Genomic DNA, 16,562 nt, shown 5'->3' with positions numbered 1-16,562 from the left:
GGAAGAATACCTGTGACTTGGAAGGAGGTGGTCATTTTTCCCATAAGGAAGCAAACAGACAAACTATCGACCAGTGGCCTTAACATCATACATACAGTAGGTAAACTGATGGAACGGATGGTAAATGACAGATTGATGAAAATGAAGGTAAAAATGCAGAATGTTGAAGTGGATTTAGGAAAGGAAGGGGTGCTTTGGATCCAGTATTATGAATAAAGGGAAGTACAAATCAGTGGCACCTTGATGTTGAAAAAGCGTATAATGAAGGAGGCACTTCTGATACAGCCACATGTAATGGGAATTTGAGGTCAAGTTTTTAACTGGATGGTGGACTTTTTAAATAAAAGAACCATCCAGGTAAAAACAGGGTCTGAAATGACCAATAAGTATGAGGCTGAAAATGTGAACCCTCAGGGGAGTGAGATAAATCCTATACTATTCTCTATATCATAAATGACATATTTGGAAATGTATTGTTAGAGATGGGAACACTGTTACATGCAGATGATGGAGCTCTGTGGAAAAGACGGAGACATTTGAGCTTTATGGTTTCAAAAAAACTCCAAGAATGAATAAATCAAGTTGAGACGTGGGGGAAGAAATGAGGTTTTAGGCTTTCAGGTGAAAAGACTAAAGTAATGGTCTTCACGAGAAAGAGGATTAGAGGAAATACTTGAAAGTATATGGAAATAATTTAGAGTTGGATCATTTAGACTCTGAGGACTATATTTTAGGGTCACATTAAAAGTATTGCAGGAAAGTGATGAGATGCCTTGTAGGGTTGGTCTGGGGAGCTGATGCAGCATCTTTGAAATATGTGAGTGTAGCACTAGTTAGATCAAGGCTGGATTATGGGAGTGTAGTATATGGATGTGCAGCAAAAACTGTGCTTGAAGGATTAGATGGCCCTCAGTTAGGAGCAGGAACAGCATCACCTGTGCGTGCCTTTCCAGTCGAGGCAGGAGAGATGCTGCAGTAACAGCTCAGTAACTGGATGAAACTGAGAAGGAACAGAGATAAAAAGAAAAAACGAACAAGCTGTTAAAAAAGAAAACACCACAATTAAACTTTGAAAAGGGAAAGGGAAGATGGATGGGCGCATGGAGGAAAATTAACAAAGAATGACAACATAAAACAGAGTGTGTATTGAGTGGAATGAGAAGGAAATGTGAAAGAGGCAGAAATGACCAGAATTAGAACAAGAGACAGTGACGTGAACAGGACTCTCCACATTATAGGGAAGCAACTGGACTTTGTGAATACCATCAGGTACCAGAAATGGTGTAGATGTGTTTGTTAACTGCAGGGAATCAAGAAATGATATGATGGAGGGAATGAAAAGATCAGGACTAAAAGGAGGAGGTTAAAAGGGCAGGCCAGCTGACCAGACAGGAAGTGTCTGGTCAGCTTTCTAAAGAAAATCGGATAGACAGGAAACATTGACTGCTGTAAAACCTCGAAGAAGAACAAGAAGAAAAGGAAAAAGAAAAAGGAGGAGGGGGAAAGGGAGAAGGTGAAGAAGCAGCAGAAGCAGAAGCAGAAGCAGAAGAAGAAGAAGAAGAAGAAGAAGAAGAAGAAGAAGATTTGACAACTTGGACTCTGTAGGTGTTAACTTACTCCAGAGGATGGCAGTAATGTAACACCGATGATCCAAGCTTCCGTTAAATCAGAAAGAAAGCCATAAAGAAGAAGACGAAGGCGGCGTCAGACTGCAATGCATACGCGCTGTGGCGGAGAGCGAAGATGGCGGAGAATAATGTCGAACCAGAGTACGAATGGAGCGACCGGGCCCTGGACACGGCCGAGGACACTCTGGTTGCAGTGGAAACCCTGCTGGCCACACTGAGAGCCTTTGAAGACGTGCTCAGGCAGCAAGAAATATCCGTAGCATCCTCCACGGAGTACTGCGACAACTTCTGTCAGGTAATGTGTGCATGCAACATCGAAGCTACGGTTAGCCGAACGTTAGCTCACCCAGGATTGTTTTTCTCGCAGCCCGCAAGCTAGCTAAATCTGCGACGGCAGCTGGCCCGCTAGCTGCCTGGGCAAGTTTAGGGTTGGTGTTCAACTGGGGAGCAAATGCAACAGCGTGCTTTTATTATTCACACTCACGTTTGCATAGAATTTCACGTCAAAACATTAAACCTTCCCACCATTGGGCTAATTATATTGTAGCTGTTACGCTGACAGATGAGAGATAGGTTGCCTGTTTGCTGGCTCGAGTTGGTACAGTATGCTCGCCTAAACTGTCATTGGTATAAGTCGTTTAAGCTAGCTTCGACTTCTCTCAAACCGTAATGGAAAACAGGAAACCTAACAGATGTTTGCATGAACATGACAGTGCCATAGTTTGCACATCATGCATGATTGCATGTGTGTGGGGCGGGGCGGCTTCGCGGTGTGTTTATCTACATTTCCAAGCTAGTTGGGGGGGGTCTAAAGACTGCGAAATTACATTTTGGCCTGTAGAACAAGTTGCGCCCGCAGTGTACATGTCAAATTTAGTATGGTTTGCCTTTGTTACAGTGTCAAAACGTGTGTAGCCAAGCACTTTTGTTGTTGTGCATGTTGTTGTAGATCTGCCATGTTGTAACAATGGAGATGCAGTTACCCTCATTCCCAATCTCATAGATTTGTGAGCGCAATTTAAAAAGACATATCAGTGTTTGACCGAGGAAACAAAATTTGGATGCTGCCTTGGTTTACAGTACCTGATTGAAAACCCCGTAATCCGCTCTCATGTTCATTTTCACTGCTGAAGCCAAAGTGTGTGTTTTTCAGTCAGTGAAACTTGGTCACCAGCCAAAGCTGATGAGTAGAGAAGAGGCATTCATTAGCCAGCTCACTCTGATAGTACGTCTCTGTTTGGATAGTGGCTGCTGTTTCAGGACATGCACATGGCCGTATGTACATTGACAGTGTTATTGTCTGTAATTGCTGCACACAATCCAAAATTTGTCTTTAGTGGTTTGTAACTTACTGACTGAAACAATGTGAATCTATCCTGTGGTGGTAAACTGAATGCTGTCTTTGGGTTGACAATAAACGATGAAAATTTGCTGTTTATTTTCTGTTGAAGTCGGAAGCAGCCTGGGTGTAATTAGTGCCCTGATATGGGTCTCCAGGGTCGAGACCTTATTCTTGGCTTCCTTTGTGAAGGTACAGTATATTTAGACTGAAGGGAATTAATCTGGTGCCGCTGTAGACACGAGGGCCAACCCGCATGGTTCCTGCTGTCTGGCAAATGGGACTCCTGGGACGTTGATGGTGATGATGAATTCGTGTGTGTGGCTGCATGCAGGTGTCACGCTGGTTCAGACACTCATTTTGACTGCTCTGTGCCTGTGGACAGTTGACAGTTAAGGTAATATTTACCACAAATGACACCGTGCTCTCTTGTCAAGGTGAAGAGCGAGTAAGAGACACAACTGTTTTCTGTATCTGTGTTTTTTTTCTTTGTGAGTAGTACATTTTTTTAAATTTTGCATCAGTGTAATTACGAGAGAGATATTTATATATTTGAAACTTCGCTGAGTGAAGGAGGGGACGTCCGCTTCTCTTCATTACAAAAACATTTTGGTGACAGCGCCGTCATAGCTGTAAAATATTAAAAGTGAAAGTTTGAAAAAGTGAGATTTGACAAAGAACATGCCTCTTTCCTTGAGTCAGGTTTGTAAAGTGCACGTTGGCTCACTATTGAAGGTTCAGGGTTGTCATATGCTATACAGTCAAGTCCCCCCAGACCCAATCAGGAGCGTCCCACACAGCTGACAGTGTCAGCTGGGATCAATCAGGTATAGACTTGTGTCTCCCCAGGTACAAAAACCCCTGTTCATCCAGACAAACGTCTCTCCTTTGATGCTCTCCTCTGATCAAATGTCTTTTTCACTTCATTTTGCTTTGTCTCTGTCTGTGTTTTTAGGCACTGATGCACTATGCTGGGAGCAGGAACTCCATGGAGCATGGTCTGCCTCTTCTGGAGGTCTACTGTCTGTCCATAAACTGTTTTGCTGCGGCCCGATCTCACCTTACTGCAGAGTCCGACAGAGTGGCCCTTGTTTTGAAGAGACTGGCTTTGTGAGTACTATGTTTGGAGTCAAGCGATATCCTGTGTGCACACTTAGTAGTTTGAGTTGTGGAGCACTGTTAATGGTAATTATATGGATTTAAGGTGAAAGGGGTACCTTTACTTATTTATGGTCCTTAATAGCTTGGCAGCACAAAGCCTACAATCCCTAGCTTCCCTTTTGTAGTTTCAGGCCTTGACTGCACACATATGGATATTTTGCAAAATGAGCATTTTCCTCTGCGTTTGGGCTTCTTGTTCACACATAAATGTTCACAATGCAAACGTTTGGTTAGTGCTGTAAGGCCATTTCACAGAAAAGTGTTGCATAACGAGAGCTGCTTAGGTGTTGCCCTATAAAGAACTACAAATGAGGCCTAAATTTGCTTTGGACATTTCAAGTGGGCTGTACCACAGATTATTGACAGGTCTGTTCTTCACTCAGACATCAGTATGCACCGTTCATAAACATATCTGCATGAATGCACTGATTTGATCTCAGGGCAGCTGTTCTGGAAAAGTTAATGTTCCCACATCTATCCACCAAATTCAGTTTCTGAATAGATTTGAGACAAGCGCATTTGCCGCACCTGCAAAATCATGCTGCAATTTTAAAAATCTATAACCTTTGGTTGAAATGACGTTCACGAGGTTTGAGAGGTTCAACAGGCAGTGAGTGACATTGTCCTTTAAATCACCACCTGCTGTTTGCTCATACTTTGCTCGGCAGGTATTGGTCCCTGCTGAGCTGCTTCTGTGGATGTTTCCCTGATCCGATGAAATATATATATTTTTTTTTTCAGATTCCACGTTTTCTGTTTAAATTTTTCTTAATTCTGTGTTTTATAATTTCCCGATTTATGACTAAGTAATATTTATTCAATAAACTCAACAGTCAAGAACAATTTAGGCATTTGTGCGCTAAAATAGAAAGTCCAGGTAAAATAGTCTCATATCTTTACTTCATGAAATAAGTAATATTAAATAGAAGTGAGTTATACTACTTTGGCCTCACTTTGGTGTATGTGTTGATAACCAGAGTCAAGTGTGTGATTTTCCTGAGCTTTTTTTCGTGGTCACGCACTCGTTATATATGACATGGATGTGTTACAGGCTTCAAACATGAACGTTTTTATCAACAGTAACAGTTCCAACTCAACTAACTGTTACGAATAACGCACATACAAGACATGAGCACACACTGACTGACAGTGACTGGTTGTTGCTTTGGATTAGAGGTGATTCTTGTCGTACTTTAAGATACATTAAGGAGTTCACGCTGCAAATGACAGCCTGTCTGAAGGATTTTACTGAACGTTTACTGACACGACTTAAATTAGGTCACTTAGACATCCATAATATCTGAGGATTAATTGCCAAGCCCACACACACACACACACACACACACACACACACACACACACACACACACACACACACACACACACACACCACGGCTTCAGTCACACTCCTTCCATCTGCAGATGTTTTATTGTGACGGATGGAGGTTGTTTCAGTGTTTTCAGCTGAATAAAAAGAGTCTTTTAATAGTTACCTTGTAATGGTTAAATTTAACTGTGGGCAGATAAAAAAAATATATGTGATACAGGTTCAAAAACATGTCACTGCTGTCCGTTTTATTTTCAAAGGAGCCTTTTTGACATGTTTAATGTATGAATGTGTGAGGCTGACTCTTCTTAAACATTAATAGGGAGCCAGAGAACACTTTGTTGCACCATCAGGAATTTAGGTACTATGACGAACTGTAATAAAATCACATGGAGGTGGATGAATATGTCCAGACTTCATACTTGCAGTGCCTCTGTTTTCTTTTTTTTTTTTTTTTTTGTCAAAAATAGAACTGTCCAGAATTGTCATAATTTACAGGAATCATTGTCGTCTTGTTTTTCTGTCTTGCAGGAGCTGTTTTGAACTGTTGCTGTCAGTGCCTGAGAATGAAATCCCATTTGACGCCTGGGTTCAGTTCCACCACTCAGTTCAGGTAGAGCATCTTGATTTTCCACACTGATTAAAATCCTATCATGATGACACAAGTCAACAGTCGTTAGACAGAAATTTTGTGGTGTGCGAGAAAGAATTTAGGATTGATTATTTGTGCCTTCAGCGGTGGCTGTGATCAAAAACCCTCTGATAGGAGACGAGCAAAGCCTGAGAACAAATGTCCCAAGCTGGTGTAGATGCCAGTGTTTGGTTTCTGTTTGCCCTTTGTTGAGTCTAACCCACCAGTGTCTGCAATCTCTAACTCCTCATTGATGTCAGCTGTGGGCCTTCAAATGAGATAAATCCTGATTGTAAAAACACTGGGGCGCTGTGTAGAACAGAATGTGACATTTTTCTAATCCTTTCAGACGTGAACTGGGGTTGTATTTAGTCTGTTGTAAGTAAGTTTAGTAAAGTGGTCTTCAAATTGCTTGCTGAGCATTTCAGTCTCATGGGGGCTCGTGAGGCCGTAGACTTCAAGGCTTGTGTGCGCTGAAGGTTTTGCAGCACATCCTGTAACATTGAGTCAGTATGTCCATGTAGAACAAACTGATTCACATGAAGCCATATGAAGGGTCATGAGATCTCATTACCACACTGACATACAGTCCAATATATGTTTTATAAAAAAGTCTTTGCTGTCAGATTGTGCCATGTGAAGTCACTGTGAGAGATAAAGCAGTGTCCCATACTTGCCTGGACAAGAATGACATAGTCTGATGTAATTACAAATAAGACAATGTTAAATGTTCTCAGCAGAGTTGACAACAAAGGAGAAGTTATTAAAAATTGGGCAGCTGAGCTGTGATCAAGATTTAATTTCCAGACATCAACAGTGATGTTCAGAAGACAAATGTTTGGCTTTGTTTAGGAAATTGTGAAATTGGGCCAATAAATTAAAGTCAGTCATGTAATAATGTGAACAAAGGACCTTTTTAGAAGTTAATTTGTAAATCTCATTATCGTATGATATTATCACATGACTGCAGGGCCACCATTGCTTCCTCTGTGTGTGGCTTAATGGGTTCGTTTATTCGATTTATTTGTTTATTCTTTTTATTTAATGTTTCAAGAAGGTGCTGAACAATTTTTTTTTTATTATTCCATTTAGATTAAAAATTCTTTGTGTGTGTTTCTGCAGATCGCCCATGATACCTTGTTACAGTATGACAGCACAGACCTCCAAGCTTTACTCCAGATCACAGGAGAGGGAGGAGCGTGGAGCAACCCCGTCCTTACTTCTCTCCTCACTGGCCAGCCCACCAACCCAGAAGACGGTTGGAATAACTCATTAGCTCATCTTTGTTATTACATGTAACAGTACAGAGTTTACCTTGATGCTCTTATTGTCACATTGTCCTTGTGGTGGGAGTTAACTGAGCAGTTTTTCTTTGAATTCTGTCACCAGTTGACGCATTCATCAGCTTGGAGGGCGAGACCTTCGTGGAGATGCGGGTGAAGCACCTGGAGAAGATGGGCGAAGTGGCCAAGGCGGTGGTGCTGGCCAAAGCTTGCACTGAAAGCAGCTTCATCTCCAACCAAGCTACCTTTCGTCAAACTTATGTCTCCCTGCTGTGTCACCTGCTTCCCAACGAGGAAGCCATCATGGAGGTATGACAGCACTTTATTTTTGTGAGGAGGGGTCGGAACACTTGCACGAGCACAATGCTGTTGTGATGAATTGTGATGATATTGGGTATTTCATATATTCTTCAATGCAGGTAATAATGAATTGTGATACATAAAACGTATTGGGCTCTGATGACATATGACAGCAGACTGAGAATGCAGCCGTGCAGTGACATGTAGACAAACGATGCAGGCTGAACAATTGTATCAGGGTATCACAAATTCAGTGTGCTCCTTCTGACTTGGGTCAGGCTCAGACAGAAAAATACTGAACTGAAAAATGCAAACAGTTTTGCTAAAAGTAATGGCTGAATGGTTGAAACATCCAGCTTCTGCTCAACATGGTGCTGCTATATTAAGAGACATGTGGTTGTGGCAGGATGTGTTGAGGGCTCGCAGCAGGCTGTGGTCTCCAGATGAACCACAGTAAATCTGTCCCTCCTGGTAATATTAAGTTGATATTATTAAGGGGTTAAATAAAAAAATGCAGACATGTTTGCAAGTCAAACGTTTTTTTTGTAATAAATATGAAAAAGGTGCCTATTTTTAAAGTTTATCTGCACCGTCTCCAAAAATAGAGCCCCAAATTCACATGCAAATTGAGCTTCCTGCCATTCAGTTTGAACGTTGAGATTCAATCTTCGGGGAGTCACTAAAACGTACTGTGAATTCATCTTTTTCCATCTTTTCCAACCGTTTGAAACTTGACAGTGTCTTAACATTGAGGCTCAGAGCAGTTATGGTATGTGTGATGTCTTTCTGTCGTCTCTGATGATAAAGACGTTCCGTTGTCAGTGAAATTATGCATTTGTTTTGTTTTTTTGACACCTCAGATACTTGTGTAGCAGGAGCTCATTCTTAGTCCTCCTTATTCTCTCTCACATGTTTCTTCATTAAGTCCTGCCGCTGTAGTGACGTATTAGTTTGCTTGCAGCACTGATGTTTGTAATGGGCCTCCATCATATACTGCTACAAATGTACAGCCAAATAGTGGCTCACGTCTGTTTTGTGCTGATTGCACAGCCCACCCGGCCCCTGGTATCTTTGCATTTCATAACCTTGCTTGCTCTCCTTTGCCTTACTCACACATCCTGTTTGTCTTTTGTTGAGGCCTCGTGGTGGGGTTTAGAAAAAATGTTCTGGAGGTCAAAGTGATGTCTGCAGAAAGGGAAGGGGGTCTCGTGCATGCTGCAGGTTCAAATTGGACATTTAAGGCCGAATTCTTTCATGTGCGAGTCATTAATTCAGGGTGTCTGCAGGTCTCATTTAGCAGTCCACGTAGTCCAACTTCCAAATTCAAAGTTAAGATGTGGTGTCTGTCATACTGTTTTCTGAGCAGCCAACTTGGCATCTACTCCCTGAACAGATATCCAGACTTGACTGTAAGGATGTGCTGGAGATCACATGTAATTTGGAGACGGAGGGGGAGGAGAACACAGCCTTCATCTTGTGCACAACTTTCCTGACACAGCAGCTTCAGCAGCCAAGCCTTTACTGCTCCTGGTGAGTTAGTCCCTGTTTGGGCCCAACGGGTTGAGTGGACTGCATGTATTGTACATTGTGTGTTTATGACTGCAGTCAAATGTAAATGGAGAATCGGATGTCTGAAGATCTCTTATCAAATAAGTTAGTTTTTTTGTTATAGTTGTGGTCAATCAAAATTGGACTTGATTTTCTTGTTTTTTTTTCCCCCCAATCCAAAGGGAGTTGACTCTGTTATGGAGTAAGCTTCAGAGGAGGATCGACCCCTCATTGATGTCTCTCCTTGAGCGATGCCTTCAGCTGGGTGCCATTGCCAAAACAGTCTACCATTTGCTTTACCTGGTCCGTGTCATCCAGACAGAGGTGAGCCCAGTTGCCATACTGTCCATTTTTATACTGGATTGTAGTTGGTGCATGCATACAAGGCACTAAGGAGCCACAAGTGCTCTCAGGAACTAAAAACTTTCTTCACGTGTGTTTCCTGTCTCCCTTTCAACCACATCTGAAGAGCTAGGAAAATTAGCTAAAGTCAGATCAGGGGTTAAAAAAAACGACACAAATGTACGACACACAATTTGCACATGAGGAAACGGCAAAAGTCATTGTGTTGTGCAGCTTTGATGCTTGGATGATCCTAATGATCATGATAAAGGAGACGTGACAAGGTGGAAAGGTTGAGTGAAAACGGGCTATAACTTAAAAATGATCAAAAGGTTTTATTTATTTATTTGAATGTTTCTGAACATGTGGGTCACAGAAATGCCAGTTTTCCCCTCATTCCCCTAATTTTCCTGTTTACATGAAGCCCTTTGATGAACACTGTTTGATAAACACAGCCTCCCTCTTTCATTTGTTGAATCACCGTCTTGAAAAGGTCGACGTTGCAATACTTGTACATATCCAAAAAACCTAGTGTAACTGTTTAACAGCAGGTGTGTTTTGAGCTTTTCTTTCATGCATGCATCTCTATCCCAGCAAACTGTGGGCTAGACAATGCACAGAGGAATTGTGGAATTGCTCAAACTGACATGTCAGAAAGTTCAGAGAGGCTTTCTGACTTCGCTTAAACACCACACCAAACAACAACTCCAGTACTGGAGTTGCTAGTTGTTTCAATGGAGAGTTGCCTTGGTTGGTTGGTTAATATTTAATTTTGACCAATGTCATGTCTCACTCACAAACACAGCAGATCTTTTGAGTCCTTAAAAGTTGTCCAAAGGTGACTGAACCACTACAGACCAGTGTGAAATATGGAGCCTGTCTGATGACAGGGCATTTTTTGCTCAGTATGACAAAAGAAATTCTGTCTTTTTTTCATGATGGGCTTCAAAGAGTAACTGCACCCGTTTAATAATACACCATCCTCTGTCATCTGGTGGTGACATGTTTATTTCCACAACCTGTGTAGCTGTGATGTGGCTTGACACTTGTGCACCACGCTGCATCACAGCTGTCGACAGACCACACCTGACCACACGGAGCGATGAACCCATGGAGAGCAACAGTGCAGCTACTTTGTCTCTTTCCTAAATCGAATGAGGGCTTTTTCTTTAATGGGGCAAATTTGCTACTTTTTGTACTAAAGTGAAAGAGTAAAGTCATCCATGCTTTAATGTATGGATTAAGAAAGTGATGAATGTGAAACGCTGTGTGATTTGAAGAAAATATGGGTTTTGTGTCTACGTTTAATGCTAATAATATGTCGCTCTCTTTTCAGGCGGAGGAGATTGGGGTGCCTGCCTCAGTAGAACTTAGTGTCAAAGCCCTTCAACTTCCAAAGCAGGATGACTCAGAAACGAGGATATCTGTCTGTAAGACCGTGTCCTGCCTTCTTCCAGATGACCTTGAAGTGTTGCGTGCCTGCCAGCTCACAGAGTTCCTGCTTGGCCCCAACCAGGAGGTCTTTGGGTGCCTTGAGGAGCTTTACTTACGCCCAGACCAAAAGTATGACCAGGAAAATGAGGTTATTCCCAACTCACTGCGCTGTGAGTTGCTACTAGCACTGAAAGCATACTGGCCTTTTGACCCTGAATTCTGGGACTGGAAAACTCTCAAGTATCATTGCATCTCCCTTCTGGGGTTGATGCCAGAGTCAGAAGGGGAAGAGGAGGAGGCAGTAGACAAACAAGAGAAGGGTAAACAACCCGAGCCACAGGGAGTCAAAGTGAAAGTCGAATCTGAGCATCAAAAGAGGATAAATGGAAGTCTTGATGATCATGAGCAGCAGGATGAAAGGCAGTCTTCTAACTTAGCAGAAAGCCAAGGAGAATCTGAGGCCAAGAAACACAAATTGTGCTGTCAGATTTGTAAGAGGTCGGTCGCTGACTCCCAAATCATTCATCACTCCAAAAGACACGCAGAGGACAACTGCCACCCGTGCCCTGTGTGCTTGGAGAAGTTTAAGAGCAGAAAGGAACTCGTCCCTCACATGAAACAACACATTCAGAGTGAAACGCATCTTTACAGAAACGATGTAAAGAAAGACGATGTGCAGAAACAGATGGATGAGGATGATGACATAGAACCAGGGGAGATCACCATTGACCCCTCCTTAATGCTGTATTACAAATCCACTCATGATCCAGACGTGCTCCACCACATCGTGCAACAAGCCAAAACGGTCAAAGACAAGCACGTGGACGATGACGAGCATGTCACATTCGAATACATTGACCAGCACTTCAAGCTGCAGAATCGGGACGAGTATCAGTGTCCAGGAACCGGATGCACTCGGATTTTTAAACATTCAAAGTACTTATATGTCCATTTGAAGTCAGAGCACAAAGGTGATGAGAATGTGAAATATTTTCAGCAGATGAGAGACAAGCGAGAGAAGTGTGTTTTTTGTAGACGTCATTTTGTCTCCGCGTACCATCACCGCAAACATCGAAGAATTCACTACGGTGATCGGCCTTACTCATGTGTGGTTATAGGTTGTGGTGCTCAGTTTAGTTCTTCCAATGAACTTGTCACGCACAAACAGACCCACGGCTATCAGCTCAACTACCAGTGTGAGCTCAAAGGCTGTTATGTCACTTACTCCGACTTGGGACAGATCTATCACCACGAAGCACAGCATTTCAGAGATGCAGCATTTACCTGCTCTAGCGCTGAATGTAAAAAATACTATTTATCCAAAAAGGAATTCATAAAGCATTTATCCACACACAACATCACCTTCTCTGAAGAGGACTTTGAGGCTCAAAGGAAGGCAAAGCGGAAACTTCTTAAGACCATTACTGAAGCAACAGCCCACCTTGATAAGTCCTCTGATACACAAGAGATTGTAAATGAACATGTCCCAAACCCTTCTTCAGTAAGTTGTGCCTCCTCTTTGCAAGCACCAGACATCAAAGAGCCCAAAGCAACAATGACCTTGGTGGCTGTGTGTTTTGATGGAAGTAAGTTCACCTGTGGTTTTGAGAAGTGTGGCATGACTTTCTCCAGAGCCAGAGATGTCCAGAGACATCTGAAATGTGCCCACCCAGAACACCTTAAACTGGAGAACAGAGAACACAAGCATGACAAAGACCGGGGCTCAAAGTCCAGGGGGTTAAAGAGTGAGCCAGACAGTGAGGATAAGGGAAAAAGTGAGCCCTCAACCCCATTTCAACCCATGGAGTCTGGCAAGGAGTCTGGCAAGGAAAGGAAAACATCCACTCAGCCCAAAAACAGTGAAACGCACTCCTCAAGCCTTCAAACAAAAAACGATGCTCTTAAAGAAATTCTCATTGGTCTCAGTAAACTGGACCTGAATTCTTCATCGCCTCACAGTGCGTCAAGTGAGGCCCCTCAGTCTGACCAAGAGTCCAGTTCGTCACAAGTATCTCTTCATCAGGCAATCATGGCTAAGCCCCCTGTTGTATTGCTTCAGAAGAGACCTCCACATGAGCCTGAGGAAAGTGTTAAAGTCGAAACCGAAGATGCATCAGCAGCTGATGGTGATGGCAGTGTTGAATCGTTAGCCACTGCTAAGCCATATACCTGTGAGATGAAAGGTTGTGGCTTTAGGACTGCTCAGAGTTACAGCCTACTGCGACACTATAACAACAAACATGGCCGTACTGTTGAACAGGCCAAAAGGTTGACCTCTTTGAAAACAACGTCATTTAAGCCTTACGTATGCCATCTTTGTTCCAAGAGTCACAGAGAAAAACACGTGTTGAGGGCCCACTATATTCAGGCACACAACCTGAGTGAGACATTGGTGGACAAAATAAGCTGGACATCTACACCATATGAGGGAAACAAAGACCCCTCACAACATACATCTCAGCATTTGATGGCCCACGGTCTAAATGTGAGGAAGACAGAGATCCCTCAGTTGCACCGACAGTATGACAAACAAAACTCAACCATCAATACGGAAAATGCACAAAACTTTGACAATCATTCTCCATCAGAAGAGGAAGGAGACGATGAACCAGAGAGTAGAGAGGAAGACAATGAGCAGCAGAAGGAAGAAAGTGAGGATAAGACCACACAACAGGTCAGAACTACAAGACGTTTGGTAGCCAGAAGTAATCTCTGCTATATATTGGATAAATTCAGTAAACCCTTTCATTGCGTGGCAAAAAACTGCGATGCAGCTTTTTCTACCCAGGGAGGCCTCGTGCGCCACCTACAGTTGGTACATCATTACAATCGCTCCCAGCTCTTGTTGGAGAAAGATTTTGATGCGCATCACAGTCCAGAAGTGAGAAAAGAGCCTGCCAAGAAAAGGCCTCTCCCAAACTCGGATGAGCCTCAACCCCAATACAAATGTCACTTTGCCAACTGCCACGCTTCCTACCACCTTAAAAGCAGCCTAGCACGTCATACTCGTGATTACCACTCACAACCACCAGAGCTAATCCGGTGTAAGTATGAAGGCTGCTCAAGAGTGTTCAGCCACGATGATGCACTTAAAAGACATACACTTTATAGTCACTATGAGTACTGCGATTCACTGGTGGTACGTCTCCAGAGCACACACAAAAAGTCAATTACGGGATGCCAAAAGAAGCTTATTGTTGCGCCACAGAGTCCTCAGAAAGAGGAACCTGGTCCAACCACCACACAGGCAGAGAGTTCAAGTCCGGAGCCTGAAGCGACCACCCAGTCAGAGGAAATGGGTAAGGAGGGTGTTGTGGAGAAGAAAGCATCAGGAGAAAAGAAATCAAGAAGAAATTCTTACAGCCGTTTTGTGTTCAGATCTCATGAAGAAGCACTACAGATGTGCCAAGACCGATGCTTGCGTGTGGCCTACCCATGCATGGTTCAGGACTGTGACTCTGTCGTCACGTACATGGGGAGCTTGCACCGTCACTACCTGAAGGTTCACCGCATGCGTCGAGACGACCTTGTTAAGAATGACGATAAGCTTGTTTTTAATGCTGAGCAGCTGGAGGAACTGATTCAGAGGAAGTCGGCCAGGCCGACAGTTACAGGAGCATGTGCCCCCAACGGGGTTCGCAAAATGGAGTATCAGGCAGAGCCAGAAAGCACAGGGGGGCAGCCTGCACCCATGAGCTTACACTCAGTCAAGGCAGACACACAGGATGAAGAAAATCACGATTCACTGGGATTCCCAGAGGAGGAAGAGGAGGAGCCACCACCTGTCGAGAGAAATGGTGTCCTTGTCGGTGCAGACGAGGTGCTTTACGGTGAACCAAGCACTGGTGGGCACACCGAAGACTCGACTGCAGCAACACCGAACAGTCAGAAACCGGAACTAAGCTTGGATAAATTCAAACCTCTTCTTCGTCCCGTCACTGTTGACCTCTCGCCACCATGCTCACTGCGCTTTACTACTGAGGAGGGCTTCCAAGACACGTCGAGCACCAAGGATGGTGGTAAAATGTTGAATGGGTCAGCTCTCACTCCTGTTCGCCAGCCGCTGAAACGGAAAAATGAACTCTCTGAACAGCCGTCAAACTTGAAAGACTCACAGCCTCGTAGTCCTTCTCCACGCCCTTTTGACATTGCCGCCTATAAGCCTATTGGCTTTGAGTCCTCATTCCTGAGGTTCATACAAGAGACATCCCCAAAAGACAAAAACTCTGTGCCGGTGAAACGGCGAGACTCTTTCAGGCGAAGTTGTTCCGTGAAGGAGAACAACCAGCTGGGAATCTCTCACACCCGCAGCAGACGCACTCATTCCCCCCTGCTGAAGCCCCACGCTATGACTGGAGACTTCACATCAGTCCAAAACTTGAAGTCCATCTTGGACAAAGCCCTGGCTGGTTGTGGGGACTTGGCCATTAAACAGCTTCAGTACCTCAGACCTGTGGTGGTCCTGGGGAGACCCGTGTGCACCACCACCGAGCCCGACCTCTTCCCATCCGACACCAACAACAGCAAACTGCTTCTTGGAAGTTAGTTTAATGGAGCACCTTTTCAACATAGCTATGGCAAATGACTTTGTATTTTCACAGGCTGTGTACCAGTATTTTTCTTTCTCCCAAAATAATAGTATTATGTTTTTTAGTTGTTTGTTTCTTAAGTTGCCAAACTAAAGAGATACAGAAATTAGCGTTAAGATAAGAACAAGCTTATACAGTGCACATGAGAAGTGGGTTGTTTTTTAGACATCTATAATGAAAGCATTCATATAACTCCTGTTATGTTAACTCATGTAGTGTATATACTGTAGTTCTCCGAGATAAATGTACAGATTTTCAGATTGTTAGAAATGGTAAGTAGCGTATTGCAAGGCCTTTTCAGTTGTGTGAAAATGTGACTGAAAAACATTTCCTTACTACACAGTTCTTGAGGATTATGTTTGGTTATTTTTCACCCCAGTTTATATTAAATCAGTGTTGGGATGCAGTGGACAGATGTTGGCAGACATGTATGTAACACTTTTTAATAAAAAAAAAAAATAAAAATAAATGTGGAAACAAATATAAAGCCCTTTACTCTCTGGATTGTGTGAGTGACTTCTTTTGTGAAGTTTGGTAAAGTCACAGTGAGTCTCGGGAGCTGTTTCTTAAATTGAAAATACAGCGAAGTCACCATCTTAAAATCTGCTTTGCTTTGTCAATGTAAATATACGGCCTGGAATATGATTTTTAAGTTTAATGGTAGACAGTGAGGTGCTGTTATCATAAATTGTAATTGAACTGAAGTTGAATAAAATGTTTCTTTGTTTCCACATGACTTTAAAAACATTTTCAAGTGATGACCATTTATTAGTTTTGTAGTCTTGATGCATACAGATTACCTCTAACCTATGTTGTCTCAGATTGCAGCATTTTGTGCTGGCTATTCACTCTCTGGGTTTGTTAATTTTGTAGACGAGGCTGGATTACCAACAAGGCAAAGCCGACATCTACCTAGGGGCCTAGACCCCATAAACTGCAGAAATGAGTTTGTTGTGTATGAATGAATCATAATTGTGTTT

At 43.0% G+C, this 16,562-nt stretch overlaps 1 protein-coding gene across 1 annotated transcript; it reads left to right on the top strand.

The window, feature by feature from the left end:
• The first annotated feature begins 1,685 nt into the window (after window positions 1-1,685).
• rlf (RLF zinc finger) lies at window positions 1,686-16,311 on the top strand. The gene is made up of 8 exons (XM_076748770.1): window positions 1,686-1,923; window positions 3,923-4,077; window positions 5,987-6,068; window positions 7,209-7,344; window positions 7,476-7,678; window positions 9,063-9,199; window positions 9,400-9,541; window positions 10,896-16,311. The coding sequence occupies exons 1-8, from the start codon at window positions 1,744-1,746 to the stop codon at window positions 15,537-15,539; spliced, it is 5,679 nt and encodes a 1,892-aa protein (XP_076604885.1). The 5' UTR covers window positions 1,686-1,743; the 3' UTR covers window positions 15,540-16,311.
• The last annotated feature ends 251 nt before the right edge of the window (window positions 16,312-16,562 follow it).

The sequence above is a fragment of the Chaetodon auriga genome, chromosome 14 (genome assembly GCF_051107435.1).
Source record: "Chaetodon auriga isolate fChaAug3 chromosome 14, fChaAug3.hap1, whole genome shotgun sequence".
NCBI lineage: Eukaryota > Metazoa > Chordata > Actinopteri > Chaetodontiformes > Chaetodontidae > Chaetodon > Chaetodon auriga.
This window is presented reverse-complemented; position numbering and strand designations above follow the sequence as displayed.